General features: G+C 34.1%; 1 protein-coding gene across 16 annotated transcripts in view; it reads left to right on the top strand.

Annotated features, from left to right (window-relative positions):
* NEK1 (NIMA related kinase 1) overlaps positions 1-20,557 on the top strand; it is a 133,621-nt gene that overhangs the window by 61,067 nt on the left and 51,997 nt on the right. For 7 of the 16 annotated variants that reach the window (XM_016423129.2, XM_016423127.2, XM_007496128.3 and 4 more), the window contains 7 exons: positions 622-785; positions 867-998; positions 7,101-7,203; positions 17,806-17,889; positions 18,374-18,457; positions 18,959-19,036; positions 19,957-20,052. In XM_016423129.2, coding sequence (XP_016278615.2) covers positions 622-785; positions 867-998; positions 7,101-7,203; positions 17,806-17,889; positions 18,374-18,457; positions 18,959-19,036; positions 19,957-20,052 — 741 coding nt within the window. Of the gene's footprint in view, positions 1-621; positions 786-866; positions 999-7,100; positions 7,204-15,410; positions 17,785-17,805; positions 17,890-18,373; positions 18,458-18,958; positions 19,037-19,956; positions 20,053-20,557 lie in introns of those variants that run through there. The other 9 variants (XM_056802882.1, XM_056802881.1, XM_016423128.2 and 6 more) reach the window with 7 other exon arrangements.

Raw genomic sequence — 20,557 nt, 5'->3', positions numbered from 1 at the left:
CAGGTTTCTTGAGGATAGAAACTTTGTCTTCTATTTATTTTATATCCCTTGATAAAGGACAAATAAAGAATTTTAATCTATTGATTTTTCACATGCATCCAGTGCTGATAATTGCAAGGAATGTTATCTTCATGGTTTTGATTTAAATTTAGAAACATTTTATTAGAATTTTCTGGTAATTATGATGCATGTATTTGTCACATTATTGTTCATCTATTTTTATAGGTTCACAAAGTAAACTGAAAATGCATTAGCATTGTCATGGGGGAAATGATCATGCTCTTAAGTATTTTGGTGAACATTTTATTAGAATTTACCTGTAGCCTCTATGCTTGTATTTGCTTGTTATTATTAATTAATTTGTTTTACTAATCTATTTTTTCTAGTGCACAAAGTAGAATAAAACTGCATTGTCATTGTCATGGAGGAAACTACCAAGCCCTTGAATATTTTATAACACTAAAGGAAAATTATAGAATATTATGTAGTATTGTCTTTTAAGTTAATCCAATTTGAAAATGACATCTACTTAAGTTAATATATTTTATTTTTTGGGGACATGATATATACATAAAATAAAATAAGATAAAAGGCTATGAAGGCACTTTTTTAAATTCCCAGGCTAACTATATTGGTGGTGGAAGGGCAGTGGCACAAGTTCCTTTGCCTTCTCGAGGATCATATGAACATTACCATGCTATTTTTGATCAAATGCAGCAACAAAGAGCAGAAGACCGAGAAGCCAGGTGGAAAGGAGAGATACATCGCCATTGTCTTCCTGAAAGGTATGGCTACCCTCTAGTAAAGTTAAGACTACTCTTCTTCAGATAAAAGTAATGAAAGTCACTGTGCATGTTTATCTACAGAGGTGTTCCACCTGGAATACGTCCAGGATTTCCTAATGGGGCTGCAGGTCATCACCATTCTTCTGATGCTGGTACAGTTAGGAAAACATTGAAAAGATTGAAGGCGGTGTCTAAACAAGGCAATTCAAACAGGTTGGACTGTGATAATCTGTGAATCCATCCTTGTGTGTAATTTTGTCCATTGTCATATGTAGCTTAATTATTATACTTGTTTGAAATTTTCTTCATCTCTCTGAATACTTTGAACCATTTGGAAACTAACATGTCTTAATTTTCTAAGCTGTAATGCATTTGGAACTTAGTTTTGTAACCATAAATTCTAACACTAAATTATAATCAGCAAGTATTTTATTTAGTGACTGACTTTGGGTTTATAATTGGGATTAAAATGACTATATTCAAGGATATGTTTAAAGCTATATCTATAGCTGTATTTGTTATTATGGAACCAAAATATCAACATAGTAAATTTGGGTTTTGCTTCAATTTTATACATCTTTTTTAAAACTCCTAATTTTTCCCAGCCTTTTTCTCCCTTTTTCCTTTCCATTTCTCTCACTTTTTTCTCCGGAGAGTATTCAAATCTTTATATCAAATGCCTTCCTATGCATTTATTTCCCTGTATTCCTGGTACTTCTGCATTTTTCCCTTTCTCCTGTGAGTCAATTTAATAATAGTAACAGACAGACCTTGGATTTATAGATCTCCTTTGTTCCTTAGTGTTCAAAAGTCTACTAATAAAACTTCATGTTTCATCCTTAAAATAGCTGTGAGGTTGAGTAGAAAGGAGGTATATGTAACTTTAAGAAGATCTAGACACATCCCCTTTCTTTATTGGTTCTTCTGGAGGGCACTTCTAAGCGTGCTCAAAATAAAAAGGTGTTTTTGAACTAAATTGATTGAGAGGGATATTCTTATATTCCATCTAAGGAATTAGAAACCTACGTAGCTGGTGCAGGACAGACTCAAATTAGAATACTTTCAGGGGTCAACTGGGTGGCTCAGTGGATTGAGAGCCAGGCATAGAGAGGGGAAGCCCTAGGTTCAAATCTGGCCTCAGATACTTCCTAGCTGTGTGACCTTGGGCAAGTCACTTAATCCCCATTGCCTTACCACTCTTCTACCTTGGAACCAATGCTTTGTATTGTTTCTAAGACAAAGGATAAGGGTTAAAAAAAATAATACATTCAAACAATTTCAGGTAATTGGGTTTTATCTTAATGTCTCTTGTCTGTGTAAGGTACTAGGAAGGCTGTGTAAATTCAGGGCAGTCCAGTCAAGTCTAGCCTATATTATTTTAAAAGATATTTAAGCAAAGAATTGGAGAAATTAAAACATAATTAAGCATCCCAATGAGATTGACACATACATTAGCTATTTATTTGTAACAGATGTCAAACTATTATAACATATAGCTTAAATAAAAATATTCCAAGTACTTACCATTGATATCTTTGCATTTTTAAGAAAGATGTATGGCATACTACCACAACTTTTTAGGTTCTGACAGTTCCTGCCAACTAATTGGATGTGGTAACTTTACCAGTGTTGAAGTCCTTTTTAGTTCACATAGTGTTTTTCAGAATACTTCTGAAATTGAAGTCTAACAGTATAAGATTAGAAGTGAGATCTACTTCACATTGCCAGTCTTTCAAAATATTCTCTAATTGAAATGACTAACTTCAGGTGCCAGCTATTCAATTATCCCAAGCAATTTCTCATAAACTTATTACCATCTTAAAAGTGTTACACATTTATAAAGTACTTTTCAAACCTTCAAGTGCTACATGTCAACTATTTTTATTAGTAATATCCTCTTATGTTCTTTAAACTTCAAACTCAGTATCTCCATTTGAAGTTCTTCTTTCACCCTATTGCTAACAGTATAATCACATCACTAATAATCTTAGTATAGAATAATATAAGTTGCTACATTTAAGTTTCTATCTGTACATTTTTTCTCAGTCAACTCTATTTTGAGATGTCCTGAATAAGTGTTATTTTTCATGTACTTTAAATTCTCATTTTTCTTCATCTTTCCACAATATTTTACTGTGTTTATCATCTTATCTGCCTCCATTTTCTCTCCTTTCAAGATTTTTTTTGACTTCCTGTTCTTGGTTCTCCTCCTACATGTCTGACCTCTCCCTCTCAGTTCAAGGCAACTGGATGATACATTAGATAGAGTACTGGAATCAGGAAGACCTGGTTTCAAATCCAACCTTAGACACTTACTATCATGTGACTTTGGGCAAGTCACTTAACTTCTGTTAGCCTATTTCCTCAACTGTAAAATGAGGATAATGATGATACCTACTTACCAGGGGTATTGTGAGGGTCAAATGAGATATTCATAAAACACTTTGCCAACACTATAAAAATGGTGGTAGTGATGGTGGGGGTGGGGGTTGTGGTTGCCATCATCATGGTAGTAGTATTTGTTCCTGGATCTAGGTCCAACATTCTGTCCACTGAGCCACAAGGCTGTCATACTAGAAAGAGCATTGAATTTGTATTCAGAGATCATGAATTCTAATCTTGACTTAAATATTTAATAAATATGTTTCCTTATCTCTAAAATGGGGATATTGGGCTAAATGACTTACAAGTCCCATTCTTCCTTTACTCCTATAATCCTAAGAAAGTAGCTATTCAGTCAATTAGCCTAAAATATTTTTAAAAAATAAAAATTCCTTATTTCCTCAGTATAAATCTCTCAGTAGTCTGTTGTATTTAACATTGTCTTGTAAGCTTTCAGAGTATTTTCTATTATCCAATTGTATTCTGAGATATAAATATAAAAACACTGGCTCATTTTCACCATTAGTTTCTGTGTTTCCACTACTGCACTTAATAGAAATCCTAGTTAATAAATTCCTTTAGGTATCGTTGCATAATTGACAGAAAGCTGGTCTTTGAGTCAACTCAATAAAGATTCAAGTATTTCCTGTGCCATGAATTGGCTCCATGATCCCAACCAAGTCACTTAACCTAAGACTGTAAGCTTCACAAAAAGTGATGTTAAGTTATTAGGCATATCCCTTCCAAGACTCCCTTTCTTGTGTCCAACATACTTAAGTTTTCCCCATATGAAAACAAAATTTTTTGACTTATTTCCTTATCCAACCATTATCTTTTTCTCTTTTTCTTATTTACAGCATTAACTAAATTGACCTTGTTCTAGCATTCCCTCTTTTTCAATGATCTTTCTCCTTTGCTCTGGTTTTTAAACCAATTTTGTATATCTTTAGGTGCCCAGAATAAATATTCAGGTTTTTTCCTGCATTATAAATACTCATTCTTCTGATGCAGTTAATTTTTTTATCCCTTTCACTTCAAAGAAACCACTGAAATGAACCAATGACTTCTTTACAATTAAAGTGAGTGAATGTTGAGAACATTACCCTGCACTAATAAGACTACATCAGAAATACTTGTTTTAGTTCTGGATGCTTAGCTGAAATGTGTCCAGAGGAGGACAACCAAGATGGTCAAATGTTTGGAAATTAAGTCACATGAGAGAGCAGAAATAACTAGGAATGTATAACCTGGAATCAGGTAAAGATAATTATTAAGCATTTAGTATGAGCCAGATACTATGCTAAATGCTGGAATACAAAGGAAGGTAAACACAGTTCCTGCCGTCAAAGAAATTATATACTAATGGGAGAGACAATATGCAAAAAACATTGTACATCAAAGACAACTAAGAGTGTTGTAAATGGAAGATAATCTTAAACTTGGAGGCTCTTATAATGAGTGCCTAAACTAGGGAATGGTCTGAACCAGGAGGATTATGTGCATGAAGAGAGGGGAACAGATAATGTGAAATATCGTGCAGGGATAATGAATAAGACTTAGCAACTCATTGGGTATGAGATGTGTGGGTGAGGGAAAGTTGAAACTGACTCCTTGGTTATGAACCTGCATAACTGGAAGGATGACCAAATGACAGTAATAAAGAGGTTTGGAAAAGAGGGCCATTCTTTGGGAAATAATATGAGTTTTGTTTTGGATATATTGCTTTTATGATGCCTATGGACATTGAGTTGGAGATGCCAGGGAAGGTGAAACTATATATTTATTGCTAGAAGCTATTTATAGATCAACTAGTCTACCCATACCATTTAACAAATGAAGAAATGAAGGCCAGAAGAAGTTCAATGACTGGAAAACAGGTAGTAAGTAGTAGAGCCTAAATTTGGACCTATGTTCTTTTCTCCAAAACTCACCCTATTTCCACTGCATCAAGCTCTCCTCACCATTGCCCCTCTAAAATTTTAAAGCAGTTTGGCTGTGTTTTTCCACTATTCTTGGGTTTTTCCACATACATCATACTATAGAAAAGAAAAATAAAAGAAATGTGTAAAGTTAACGGTCTTCAAGATTGAAGCCATCTAAAATTTGCCATGTAGACAATTATGTGGAATCATTATTTTATGTTTCCAATTTCACTAGCCATTTATGTAAACAGAATATAATGCTTTTCACATGTTGCATTCAGTTTTATTTCAATGTATAAAAGACCATTAAACATATCCACCTAAATTTCAGAATCTGTTATGGTAATAGAATGACAAACTGCAATGTATTCTGTCTCAGAATAGAATCTGGTTTAATTAGCACATAAGTAAATAGGCTTTGAGATCCTAACATGTTTAATTTTATTTAGTTTCTTGAAGCTCACTTTTATACACTAAGCAAACAGACATTTTGATTTTGGTAACCAGTTATAATCATAAAATTTAGACTCACCATTTTATGTTTTAAAATTTTTTTATTAGAAACAAATATCTAAATAGTCAAACAAATGCAAAACTATAAATGCCAGTTATAATATCGTTTAGTAAAACTATTTTAAAATGCATTCATATTAACTTTAGCCGGTTTGTAACATCTTTTCAGTTACTACTTCTGAACTTGTTCCTACTTTGGTGTGTCTTTTCAAACTTTGTTGCTGCTGCACTTACAGTCTCTGTGTATATTATTGCTTTGGTTCTGCTCTCTGTGTATCACTTATGTGTCTTGGTATAATCTGACCGTTTTTTATACATAATGTAAGAGTGTCAAAAATCTTATTGGGATGGATGTAATGCTCTCATTATTTCCAGAGTTTCCCACAACTACTAAACTCAAGCTTGTATATTCTGATTAGTACCAGTTGAACAAAATATATATAGCATATTTGATTTCTTCCACTTTTTTGAGGGTAACATAGAAAACAGTTTTTTGTTTTTGTTTTTTTTTAAACCCTTACCTTCCATTTTGGATTCAGTACTATGTATTGGTTCCAAGGCAGAAGAGTGGTAAGGGCTAGGCAATGGGAGTCAAGTGACTTGCCCAGGATCACATATTTAGGAAGTGTCTGAGGCCAGATTTGAACCTAGGACCTCCCATCTCTAGGCCTGGCTCTCAATTCACTGAGCTACCCAACTGTCCCCAGAAAACAGTTTTGAAAGATTGTTGAAACAAATTTCTAAGCATTTGATTCAGATCTGTTATATTACTGGTAAATGATCAAGTAAGCTTCGACCTGCTTGGATATAGAAGCCTTTGCCTTCATAAAACTTTTATTTAGCCAATTTTAGATTGTGATTTATAATTTACCATTTTTTTTGTTCTAACTGCTCTACAGTAAAATAGTAATTAAATATGGAAGGCCATAAATGATCAACTTATAAAGTAAGCATGTAGTTTAAAAGAAAAATAGCTCATACAAATGTTGAAAGAATCATGGTTTAAAGAATTGACATATATTTAATTTAATTTTAAAAGGAAGGGACAAGGGGATAGCTGGGTAGCTCAGTGGATTGAGAGCCAGTACTAGAGACAGGAGGGAGATCCTAGGTTCAAATCTAGATTCAGACACTTCCCAGCTGTGTGACCCTGGGCAAGTCACCTAACCCCCATTGCCTAGTCCTTACTACTCTTCTGCCTTGGAACCGCAGAAGATAAGGATTTTTTTTTTTAATCATAAATAAAAGTGTGGGACATCCTATGTGAGTTCTCTTGCTCTCTGTTGTAAAATTTACTTTCTTGAATCTGATTTGTCTTGTTAGTTGCTTATATATATATATATATATTTTGTTACCTACATCCTAGAAGAGAATGATTTTATCTCCTATATTCCTTTCCTCATATTCTTTTTATGTTATCATTTAGAATATCATTTCTAATTTTGTGAGGTTCTTTTTAATGTTCACAGTAGCTTACATACCTGTCATAATTACCTAGGCAAAGAGGACAACTGGCTTCAGAACGAGCAAAACAAGTGGAGGAATTCCTACAGCGGAAACATGAAGCTATGCAAAATAAAGCTCGAGCTGAAGGACACCTGGTATGGGATTTACTTGTTTTTGAAGCATGTTTGTGCATTAATGCATAAGTAAATATTAGGCACAAACAGAAGTAATGGATTTGGGAAGTTGTGCAAAAATAAGAAACTCAGGGTCATCTCAATATCATCAGTTTGCACAGTTGTCCCAGATAAGTAATCCTTCTGCAATAAAGTAGGTATTACAAAGATGTTTTCAAGCTGCTTTAGTAGTTAAGGGATGACTTTGAGTTCTCTCCTTATAGTTTCAGGAAGGTAAGAATGACTTCAGTTTTTTGTCTGGATGTGATAGAGGTGCTAGAGTAAGAGGAAAGGAATATTCAAGAAATAAAAATGTGCTTTCCACTTTTCCTTACTAATTTTGTTAGGGGAGGATTTAAGCTCCTTTCCTGTTTGCTTTAATTGATTACTTGTTAATAGATATAGAATAAATTACTGTATTGTAATTCTGGTTTCATGTATTATTAATTTTTAAATATCAAATTAGTTTAGTCATATAAAGGAAATTTTTCTAAGGGAATTAGCTTAACTATAGAAAAATTCAGATTTATTCAAAAGTGAATATGAAACAAAAGCAAACCAAAGTCTCTTGCTTATTCTAATTGACAACATTTAAGCTACTCGAAACTGAATAAAAAGATGAATGGGGAAAACAGTTCTGTGAAAATGGTTTACTCAAAAAATAGATCAAACTTTCAGAGAATTTAGTTATATCTTTTAGTTTGATGAATGGGGACTAAGTTTAGAGATTTTCACAGGTTTTTTGTTTAGGAGCTTAGGGCCCATGAAGAGAGAGACACACACGAAATTTCTAACATGTTGAACCTTTTTTCTACAGCTTGTTAATAGGTTAACGCAAAATATTTTTCTCAAATAAAGAAGATTACTTTAGAAGGGCAGTTTATTATTTTCACAAGTTAGTACTATCATAGATTCTTCTTTGTCTTTTACCTTCTTTACTCACTTTTTCATTTAGCCAATATCTGTTGAGCTGCAACTATGTACAAGATTCTCTTCTAGGTACAGTGAGGACATATGAAGAAAAATAATCTTTGATACTCTCAAGTCCCTTAGATTCTGTGTCCTTACAGCCTCTCTTCTTACTCTGTGGTCTTTCTCTTTTTTGGGCTTGTCTTCCCTCCTATCTCTTAAGTGTGGACAGATCCCAAAACTATTTTCTTGGCTCTTTTCTCCTTTCTTGCTTAGGTTATTAACTCCTCAGTGATCTCATCCACTCCTGTGACTTCAATTCTCACTCCTCTGCAGATGACACCCAGCTCCCCATCTCTACCCCTGAGTTCTCCCCACAACTTGAGGTATTTCCAACTACCTCTTAATATTTAGTTCAATTCAGAAAGCATTAATTAAGCACTTGCAATGCACCATCACTAGGCTCTGATGATAAAGTGAAAAAAATGAAATAATCTCTTTATCAGTGAGCTTACTAGAGGATGCAGCATGTACATAGCTTAGTTAATATCTCTACTTAGATATCCCATTGATACTTCAAACTTAGCACAGACGAGATTAAACTCAACTTTGTACTTATATGTCTCTATCCAAAAGAAAACTTACTTTTAGATTTCTGGACATTCTGTATAAATCTGGAACATGCAGGCATTCTTCCAAGTTATCTTTTTGCTCTCATATCGCAACTCACCTGTCTTTTTTTCCCCATGCCTCTCTCTGTTGACATCCTTTAATTCATTTTCTCTGTGCATTGCCTTATTAGTAATGTGATACAACCTGTGCATACTTACAGTCTGGGTGACCTTCAACTTTAATTCTTCAAATATTGTTATGCCGCATGCAACTCAACTATGCAGCATCCCTATAAGATTGTTTAAAAGATTGGCTTTTGTTTTGTGGCTGTAATAAATAAAAATTAACATTGGATACTTTATACTAAGTTATCTTACACTAAATTCTGAAAGTATTTATTAGTAAAGAGAAATAAATAGGGAAAGAAGTTACCAGCCTAACCACCCAAAGTCTCCAACCAGGTTGCTTCTGCTTCATTAGGTCCTAGATTCCTAACAAGCCCTGGTCCATTTCACAAGCTGTGGCACAGGAGTCCATGTAACCTCATGGTTGGGCTAGTCAAATTAAGGACATCCACAGACCAAGCCCAAGTTCAGGAAGGGATCAGAGTCAAAGAGCCCAAGTTCCCAGATTCCCAGCCTGGCATGGTCCCCACTGGCCCAGTGCTTTGCCAGCGCAGTGTTGTGCTATTTGCCAAAGATGGCTTACATAGCGAAAAACCTGGATAGCTCGCCAGTGAAAGAGCTTCTTTCACAAGCCAAAAAAATGGCAGAGGGAGATCAGCACGCTCCATGTGCTGGCTTTTTAAGCTCAGATTAAACCCTTCCCCAATGATTTTCTAATTAGCTAGGATTTCACTTCAGTCCCTACACATCACATCCCTTGACTTCTAGTTGTCAGGAATTTCACCTGCCATGATGGCACATTAAGACACATGACTATGTGATGTCCCATTAGGTGTCTTCCTCGATTGGGTTGAGGGTTACCTAAATATTTAATTCACACATGGACAAACTCGGGGTCATTACAAGTGTTATACATTTTTTAAAGGCATTATAGCTCACTTTTCTTGTCCAACTTCACGACTTTCTCTGTGTTTGTAGTGTCTGTCCAAGATTCTTGCTCTGGTAAACCACCCCTAGATTTGTCTATCTACTCTTATCAGAGTCAGATCTCTAGCATCTTGATTTATTTGGTTTTTCCTGTCAGACCAGACTTTTAATAGACAATAAACCTCAAGTGCTCTGGAGACTGTTTCACTAACTACAATGCTATCCAGAAAGAAGAATATCAACTTTCATTTGAATTCTGCTTTAAATATTATCTATACCAATAATGAATTCCTTGAGCAAACATACATTGTATTATGCTTCTCTTGATAATAGTTATCAGAGTTGCTGAACAGTTATTTTTGTTAACATCTTTCAAGGCATCTTATATAATTTTGACAGATTCATTTGAGACATGTTGGTAGAAGAATGGAAGTTTTTAAAGAAGTTTATTCTCTAGTGATTCCAATGCTTTTTAAAAATTATAAATAATAAGCACTGTGTAATATTACACTCTTTACATTCAAACTGTAAAGAGAATGTTGCCGGTGTACTGGTGGTGAACTAATGGATTTAGGTAGCAAGCACTCAGAAGGTAAAAAATAATCGATTGCTATGATTGTGCTCTAAGTTTTCCAAGATTAATGAAGTTCCCCAGAGCTTGATATTTACTGGCATAGCATCTTCCAGGGTCACCTCCACACTGATGGGGAGTTGATATCTTTGTAAATATAAAATAAGATGTCCCCAAATACAGAAAATGCATCATTTTGAACTTAAACTTTAAAGTTCTTTTATTGTTATCAGCTTCATTTTTTTCTGTTAATTTAGTAAAGGTATATTTTTATTTGACCTATTCTTAAATTTGCTGATCATAAAAATCAGCATTTTATTTTAAAAAGCATATTTGTTTTAAACCCTAAATCACCATTTACTCCAAATTTCTAAGTACATCATTTTCTACAGATTGAACTGTGTATAAAATAACTAGCTCTGACCAGGGGACCTTGGTTCAGGTCTTTAATACTCCCTACTTGGGAAGTCATTACCCTATCAGTAAAATGAGGGCTTGAACCATTTAGCCATTTAGATTTTGAAATCTTTTCCAGCTTTTAGGTACTATGATTCTTAGACTAAAATGCTGGTCCAGGTATTTGGGCAGATTTTTATTTTTTTAATTTAATTTTTTAAATTTATTTAGTCAATATAGAACATTATTTCTTGGTTACAGGAATCACATTTCCCTCCCTCCCCTTCCCCACCCTTCCTACAGCCAACACACAATTTCATTGGGTATTACATGTATTCTTGATCAGAACCTATTTTCATGTTGTTGGTGTTTGCATTCGGATGTTCATTTAGAGTCTACATCCTCACCCATATCCCCTTGACCCATTCAAGCAGTTGTTTTTCTTCTGTTTCTACTCCCACAATGTTTTCTCTGAATGTGGATAATGTTCTTTCTCATAGATCTCTCCAAGTTGTTCAGGATCACTGCATTGTTGGGCAGCTTTTTAAGTCAAATATCATTTGAACTCCTGGCATTATCTTTAGAGCTACTTTAGGGTCATTGAGGGTATATCACTACTTTCACATTACATTTGACCCAAATCAGAATTAGTTCATTTCTTTTTTGCCTTTTTTTCTCATTTGAATTAGTTCATTTAGTAAATTTAGAACATTATTCCTTGGTTACAATAATCACGTTATTTCTCTCCCTCTCCTCCATTCACCCTTCCCACAGCCAACACACAATTTCATTGGGTATTACTTGTGTCCTTGATTAGAACCTCTTTCCATGTTGTTGTTTGCACTAAGATGTTCATTCAGAGTCTACATTCCCAACCATATCCCTTTGACCCATGTAATCAAGCAGTAGTTTTTCTTCTGTTTCTACTTCCACAGTTTTTCCTCTGAATGTGGATAGTGGTTTTTCTCATAGATCCCTCCAAGTTGTTCAGGATCACTGCATTGCCACTAATGGAGAAATCCATTACATTCGATTGTACCACAGTATATCAGTCTCTGTGTACAATGTTTTTCTGGTTCTGCTTCTCTCCATCAATTCCTGGAGGTTGTTCTAGTTCCAATGAAATTCCTCCACTTTATTATTCCTTTTAGCACAATAGTATTCCATCACCAACATATACCACAATTTGTTCAGCCATTCCCCAATTGAAGGGCATCCCCTCATTTTCCAATTTTTTGTCAACACAAAGAGCACAGCTATGAATATTCTTGTACATGGCTTTTTCCTTATTATCTCTTTGGGGTACAAACAAGGGCTATGGCTGGATCAAAGGGGAGACAAGTCTTTTATAGCCCTTTGGGCATAGTTCCAAATTGCCCTCCAGAATGGTAGGATCAATTCACAACTCCACCAGCAATGCATTAATGTCCTGACTTTGCCACATCCCTTCCAGCGTCATTACTTTCTGCTGCTGTCATATTAGCCAATCTGTTAAGTGTAAGAGTTGTTTTGATTTGCATTTCTCTGATTATAAGAGATTTAGAACACTTTTTCATGTGCTTATTAATAGTTTTGATTTTATCATCTGAAAATTGCCTATTCATGTCCCTTGCCCATTTATCAATTGGAGAATGGATTGATCTTTTGTACAATTGGTTTAGCTCTTTATAAATTAGAGTAATTAGACCTTTGTCAGAGATTTCTGTAATGAAGATTGTTTCCCAATTTGTTGCTTCCCTTCTAATTTTGGATACATCGGTTTTGTTTGTACAAAAACTTTTTTAATTTGAAGTAATCAAAGTTAGTGATTTTACATTTTGTGATTTTTTTCCAGCTCTTGCTTGGTGTTAAAGTCTTTCCCTTCCCAAAGATCTGACAAGTATACCATTCTCTGTTTGCCTAATTTGCTTATAGTTTCCTTATTTATATTCAGGTCATTCACCCATTCTGAGTTTATCTTGGTAAAGGGTGTGAGATATTGATCCAAACCTAATCTCTCCCACACTGTCTTCCAATATTCCCAACAGTTTTTATCAAATAATGGGCTTTGGTCCCAAAAGCTGGGATCTTTGGGCTTATCATAGACTGTCTTGCTGATGTCATTTACCCCAAGTCTATTCCACTGATCCTCCTTTCTGTCTCTTAGCCAGTACCAAATTGTTTTGATGACCACTGCTTTATAGTATAGTTTGAGATATGGGACTGCAAGTCCTCCTTCTTTTGCATTTTTTTTCATGATTTCCTGGATATCCTTGATCTTTTGTTCTTCCAAATGAACTTTGTTATGGTGTTTTCTAATTCATTAAAAAAGGTTTTTGGTAGTTCAATGGGTATGACACTAAATAAGTAAATTAATTTGGGCAGGATTGTCATTTTTATTATGTTAGCTCATCCTACCCATGAGCAATCAATGTTTTTCCAATTTTTAGATCTAGTTTTAATTGTGTGGAGAGTGTTTTGTAGCTGTGTTCATATAGTTTCTGTGTTTGTCTCAACAGATAGATTCCTAAGTATTTTATATTGTCTATTTTGAATGGAATTTCTCTTTCTAATTCCTACTGCTGAGATGTGTTGGAGATAAATAGAAATGCTGATGACTTATGTGGGTTTATTTTGTATCCTGCAACTTTGCTGAAGTTGTTGATTATTTCCACTAACTTTTTAGTTGATTCTCTAGGATTCTTTAAGTAGACCATCATATCATCCTCAAAGAGTGATAGCTTGGTCTTTTCATTGCCTATTTTAATACCTTAAATTTCTTTTTCTTCTCTAATTGCTACAGCTAGTGTTTCTAGTACAATGTTAATTAATAGAGGTGATAACAGGCATCCTTGTGTCACTCTTGATCTTATTGGGAAGGCTTCTAGTTTGTCCCCATTACAGATGATGTTTTCTGATGATTTTAGATATATACTGTTTATTATTTTTAGGAAAGGCCCTTCTATTCCTATACTTTCTAGTGTTTTCAATAGGAATGAGTGTTGTATTTTATCAAAGGCTTTTTCTGCATCTGTTGACATAATCATGTGATTTTTGTCAGTTTGCTTGTTGATAAGGTCAATTATGTGGATGGTTTTCCTAATATTGAACCACCCTTGCATTCCTGGTATAAATCCCACCTGATCCAAGTGAATAACCCTTGTAATGACTTGCTGGAGTCTTTTTGCTAGTATCCTATTTAAGATTTTTGCATTTTTCTTTCTCCATTTTTGACCTGCCTGGCTTTGGAATCAGTACCATATTTGTATCCTAAAAGGAATTTGGTAGAACTCCTTCTTTAATTATTCTGTTAAATACTTTGTATAGTATTGGGATTAGCTGTTCTTTGAATGTTTGATAGAATTCACTTGTGAATCCATTTGGACCTGGGGATTTTTTCTTAGGGTGTTCTTTGATGGCTTGTTCAATTTCTTTTTCTGATATGGGATAGTTTAGGTAATCTATTTCTTCCTCTGTTAGTCAAGGCAATTTATTTTTGTAAATATTCATTTATATCACCTAGATTGGCATATTTATTGCCATATAATTGGGCAAAATTGTTTTTAATGATTGCCTTAATTTCCTCTTCATTGGAGGTGAGGTCTCCCTTTTCATCTATGATGCTGTCAATTTGGTTTTCTTCTTTCCTTTTTTTTATTAGCTTGACCAGTACTTTGTGTATTTTGTTTGTTTTTGCAAAGTACCAGCTTCTAGTCTTATTTATTAAATCATTAGGTATTTGACATTCAATTTTATTAATTTCTCCTTTGATTTTTAGGATCTCTAATTTAGTCTTCATCTGAGGATTTTTAATTTGTTCACTTTCTGGTTTTTTAATTTGCATGCCTAATTCATTGACCTCTGCCCTCCCTAATTTGTTAATATATGAACTCAAGAATATAAATTTCCCCCTGAGTACTGCTTTGGCTGTATCCCATATTTTTTGAAAGGATGTCTCATTATTGTCATTTTCTTCAATGAAATTATTAATTGTTTCTATGATTTGTTCTTTAACCAGTTTTGGAGAATCATATCTTTTAATTTCCAATTAATTTTTGATTTACCTCTTTATGTACCCTTGCTAATTATTATTATCATTGCATTGTGATCTGAGAAGGTTACATTTATTATTTCTGCTCTTTTGCAGTTGTTTGCAATGTTTTTATGCCCTATCTTTTTTGTCTTTAACCAAACTTGGCTCCAAGTGACTTCTGAAAATCTATAACATCTTTAAAAAACACATTTAATATAACTGAACGTATTCAGAAGGGTGTGTCACTGGCTTTTAAGGCATTCCTAAAAGATTTTAAGAATGTTTTGAGCAATGTCATTATCGTCTAATAATATTATAGCCTCCTAACACAGTAATTTTGAGGATATAACATTAAGATGTTTGTCATACTATGTTTGTCTAAAAATTAATGTATTAAAGCCATAGTCACAATATTTTAGCATCAAATAGCTTTGTTTATTTTCCTAAATGAGATTATAGGCAAGGTGAAAATGGCAGTTCAAATCATTGAGCAAAAATGTGCCAGTCCAGTGGAGCCAGAGAGAATACTGCAATTGATTGTACTACCTGATAAAAAATCCTGAAAAACCCGAGAGGAGAATATGAGAGCAACAATAATCCTTTTTTTATGGTTTTAAAATTTTTTTTTACTTTTTAGGACTATGATGGGTGAAGCCTGGAGCCCTGACATACATGTAGCTGTGCCCATTGAATAGAGAAAATATTTAATTTAGACATATGTTCACATTTTGAAAACTGCTGAAAATATTGCACATTCAAGTAAAGAGAATAAAATTTAAATTGTTGCTGAAGAAAAATTTTTACTTTTTAAAATATCTTTCTGTGTTTACAGATTATATTTCTTTCCCTCCCCCTTACCGTCCCTTCTCACAGATCCTATAAGCACTTCCTCTGGGTTATACAAATGTTAACACTTATAACTATTTCCATATTATTCATTTTTGCAATAGAGCAATCTTTCAAAACCTAAACCCCAAATTTTATATGCATATAAACAAATGATGTCATTTGTTTTTCCTTCTGTGATTCTACTCCCACAGTTCTTCCTCTAGATGTGGAAAGCATTCTTTCCATTGGGGTTGTCTTGTATTAACAAAGTCCATTGCATTGTATTTTTCCACAATGTTTCACTTTCTGTGTATAATGTTCTCTTGGTTTTGCTAATTTCACTCTGGATCAGTTCCTGGACATTCTTCCAGTTCATATAGAAATGATCCAGTTCATCATTCCTTAAAGTACGATAGTATTCCATCACCATCATATACCACAATTTGTTCATCCATTCCCCAATCAAGGGACAACCCTTCATTTTTTGCCACCATAAAGGGTGTGGCTATGAATATTTTTGTTACAAATATTTTTCCTTATTATCTCTAGGTACAAACCTAGCAGTGGTATTGCTGGATCAAAGGATATGCCTTCTTTTAAAGCCCTTTGCACATAATTCCATATTGCCTTCCAGAATTACTGGATTAATTCACAACTCCACCAGCAATGCATTAGTGTTCTGATTTTGCCACAAACCCTCCAACATTTATTATTTTCCTTTACTGTCATATTTGCCAACTGAGCAGCAGTCAACCTAGAGATACATCTTTAGCATGCTGGAGTTTTCAGATCTACTGGTTGGAGACATATGATCACATTTCTTAGGCAAAATAAAAACAATGTCAGCAACAATGTAAAGTAGGAAATTCTAACTTTTATTAAGAAAGATAATTTATTATTCTTTGATATGTGGGTTGGCAGAAGAAATCATTTCCTAATTTGGGATTACACCCATGAAACTCAAGATTCCAGTTTAATTTCTTAATTTTGAACTAAACTTTATATTTTTTTTCCTATATTACAACTGTCTAGGATAAGGTAAAGGGAAATATTCTTGTTGGTGTCATTTTGTTTTCCCTACATCCCTAGTTTCTATTATTTCCCTTTTTTTCCAATTTATTTTGAGAAATATTTGCAATTCTACCATACACGAGATACTTTGATTTCCAGGAAAAATAAGTCTCTCAAAGAATTTATTATCCAATAGAAATAAATATAAATAAGTCTCATACAAAGTAGAATGTAATTGATGCAAGAGAACTAGACAGAATTAGAGGGAAAAAATGCTCATCTTTTCTTCTTATCTTTCCACTTTGCCCTCAACATTCTAATATTCTCCCCCTCCAAGTTCACCTAAAAATAGGAAAAATAAGAGTATATTCTCCCAGTTTTTTCCCAACTGTTCATTTATGTCCACTAGCTCCCACGGCTTTTATTTAGCTCTTTGTAAGAAATGTTACTTTTCTTTTTCACTTACACACGAAATCTGTAGTTTCCTTCTTCTGCTGTTATCCCTATAAAATGGTCCTGATTTCTTATTTTTTTCCTTGGGCACAAGACAGGTGACTGAAGCAGTAGAAGCAAAGAAGCATCAAAAGAGCAATTGATGGAATCAACCCGTGTCTATTAGAACACATTGCCTTGTAGTTTATGCTTGCTTTATCCTTAAGTGGTACAATTTTTGTATCTCGCTAAGGTTAGGCGTCCATTAAAGGAAATGCTCCATTTAAAGTAGGGCTTCAACCCTTGCTCTCTCATGAAGCGATGGACTGCAGGGGCAGACTATTACATACTCCGTCAACTGTATCTGTTATAGTGCACAGGTTTTCTTAACTTGGTTTTGGTAAGTGAAGCACGATCCAGCCCAGGGAGGAGGCAAGTAATATTGGAAAGTAAATGTTGAAAAAAAGAGAATGAATTGCTAAAACTTTTTTCAAGGAAAGGATGACTTGGGACCTTTGTACTATTTCCATATAGTTAAAAAGGCTGTGCCTGGTGTGTATTTTGAGGATTTATGCTTTTAGATTAATTGACATTGTGGTTTTTATTACAGATTCTCAATAAAAGTAAAAGATATTTGTCAAAGGGCATTATAAGAATTAGAATTTATCATTAGATGAAAAAAGTAACAAATGATTATTCCTACATAAGATGGTGACAAAGCCCCATTCATTTTTGAACTTAGTACATTAAATGATAAACAGGGTACCCTGCAAAACCTGACAGCTATGTATGGAGGCAGGTCCAGTTCTTCAAGAGGAGGGAAACCAAGAAACAAGGAAGAAGAGGTATGCTTCCTGCATGTTCGCTACCTCCATCACATAGCTGCACTTTGAGTTTATGACTTCTTTTCCTGCATGGTTTAACAGTGTTGTAGGCTTTTTAAGTCTAAAGGGAATATTAATATATTCAGGCTGACATACTACTTAATCATACTCTGTAATAACTGTATCACTCATTCATGGTTGATTTTTTTTTTGCTTTTTGCTTTTTGCTGTCGACTACAGGAAGAACCCTTGAAATTTTTTTTCTCACCGAGGCAATATTTAATATAATTACTTTCAGAGAAAGTCTGCTGAATTAAGTTTTTAAAGTGACTGCTAATTTTGCACTTCCATTAACCCTTTTCAAATAATCTTTTGCTGTCTTTCTATTCTTCTGTTCAAATTAATACATTTGCTCAGTTTTCTTTTATCATAATTCTCTTATCCACCAAAATAAGTTGATTGTTCACTTTCCCATTAAATAAAAACATTTAATTTTTTCTTCTAGGAGTACTTGGCAAGATTAAGGCAAATAAGACTTCAAAACTTCAATGAACGTCAAGAAATTAAAGCCCGACTTCGTGGTGAAAAGGCAGGTTTAAGACTATTATTTTTCTTTTCAAAAATTGAGAGAATATTTGAGATAAAGTGCAAGGAATACTTACAGAACTTTGTCAAAAATAAGACCTGCTATAATACAGAGTGAAACTGGTAGAGCAGATTCCTATACAGAGGATTCAAGAAGTAGATCAATTATATCCATACTGATAAAAATTGAAATGCATGGTTGTTTTTTTTTTCCCCAGGAATTTTGAGAAAAAGATCAAATTCCTGAATAAGAGGGAAAATTTGTTTTTTCTTCTTTTTAATTTTACTATTTTTTTAGCCAAATCTGTGAGAAGGACAACATGAGAATGTAACATCATTCTTGAGAAGAAGTTAGTTAAGACAGAAAAACAACATTGGCATGCCTTCAAATTTTATACTATTGGCTGTCTGTTTATCACACATAGCATTTCTTAGAATCCGTGTATTAATTCTGAAAAATGTGTCCTTGCTGGCTTGCTTGTTCATATGCTGATTTATTTTGTAGAATGATCCTGATGGCTTCAGTGGACAAGAAGGGAAACAAGAAATAGAAATTAGACGCAAAAAAATAGAAGCACTAAAGGTATTGAGTTCAAAGTGATGAACATTTACCTTTTCAGAAAAGAATCTAGTGAATTGTAGGAATTGAAATGTGAAATTCAGATTTCTATATCTAAGCCCTACATGGATTAGGGAGCATGACTTCTCTGTTCTTGTCCTTTCCTTTCTTTCATAAATTTCTTTTTCTATCTTTTGTTTTAACATCATTCACACATCTCTCTGTAGCCCTCATTCCACCTTCTTCCAGAAAGGAGGAATGGGGAAGAAAGGAGGGAAAAGTCCCACAAAACTAACCAATACATCAACAAGTCTAAGGTTTCCTTGCAGTGTTCCTTGCTCATGATCCCCCAGATTCTACATAGAAGCCATCTTCTCATAGCTCTTCATTGGAGCCCACATTGATGATTATAAAATTGGAGCATTCAGATTTGATAGTTTTGTTGTTGCTCTTTACATTTACATTGTTATAGTTGTTGTGTATGTTGTTTTCCCAGTTTAGAAAATAGTTTGGCAACTGTTGGCACAGTGGATAGAGTGGTGCATCTGGAATCAGGTAGACTTGAGTTCAAATGTGACTTCAAACTAGTATTAGCTATGTGATCTTGGGCAAGTCACTTAACCTCTGTCTGTCTCAGTTTCCTCAACTGTAACATAGAGGCAATAATACCTAGTTCACATGTTGATGTGAGAATCAATTGAGATATTTGTAAAAAGTACTTAACAGAATACCTGGCAGATAGTAGATAATCTATAAATACTTGTACCCATACAAAGTACTTCTGTAAATACCTTAGATAAGGATTTTCTTTTAACTCTTTAGGGTGAATGCCTAGCCATGAGATCTTTGCGATAAAGGGGATGGCCATTTTCATAACTTTTTTACTTGTGTTCTACAGGATTTTTCTTTGTGACACTTGCTTATTCATTTCTGTTCATTTTCAGGCCCATGCAAATGCTCGAGCTGCTGTATTGAAAGAACAACTAGAACGAAAGAGAAAGGAAGCATATGAGAGAGAGAAGCAAGCTTGGGAAGAACATGTAAGAATCTGTTTATATGATCCATACTAATAGGCTAGTGTCTCTCCACCCTTGCAGATTACATCAAAACATGAATGTGTATCCCTCAAAGACATGAGTACCAATCCAGTCTCAGATACTGAGGTGTGACCCTGGGCAAATCAAAATGGGGAAAATAATGACACCTGCCTCCTAGAGTTGTGAAGCTCAAATGAGATTATAATTGGGCATAGCACTGGCCACATAGTAATTACTCTATAAATGTTAGTTGTTATTATTATTACTTATGCTATTTATAGACATGAATTTCAAGATAAAGCAGAGTTATTTCAACTTAGATTGCATCTTTAATAATCAAATATACTTATATAATTTCTGTTGTATTTTACTTCGAAGGTAATTACCCTCCCAATATCATGATTTTTCTGTAAGTGCAACACTGTTACTTTAGTGAACTTAAACATTTAACCTAGCCCCAGAAAGAAGCTTTTTTTCTTTCTCTGTTACTCTTGATTTTTCCATATTT

This window comes from Monodelphis domestica, chromosome 6 (genome assembly GCF_027887165.1).
Source record: "Monodelphis domestica isolate mMonDom1 chromosome 6, mMonDom1.pri, whole genome shotgun sequence".
NCBI lineage: Eukaryota > Metazoa > Chordata > Mammalia > Didelphimorphia > Didelphidae > Monodelphis > Monodelphis domestica.
The sequence above is the reverse complement of the archived record's forward strand: the minus strand, read 5'-3'. Positions and strand labels throughout refer to the sequence as shown.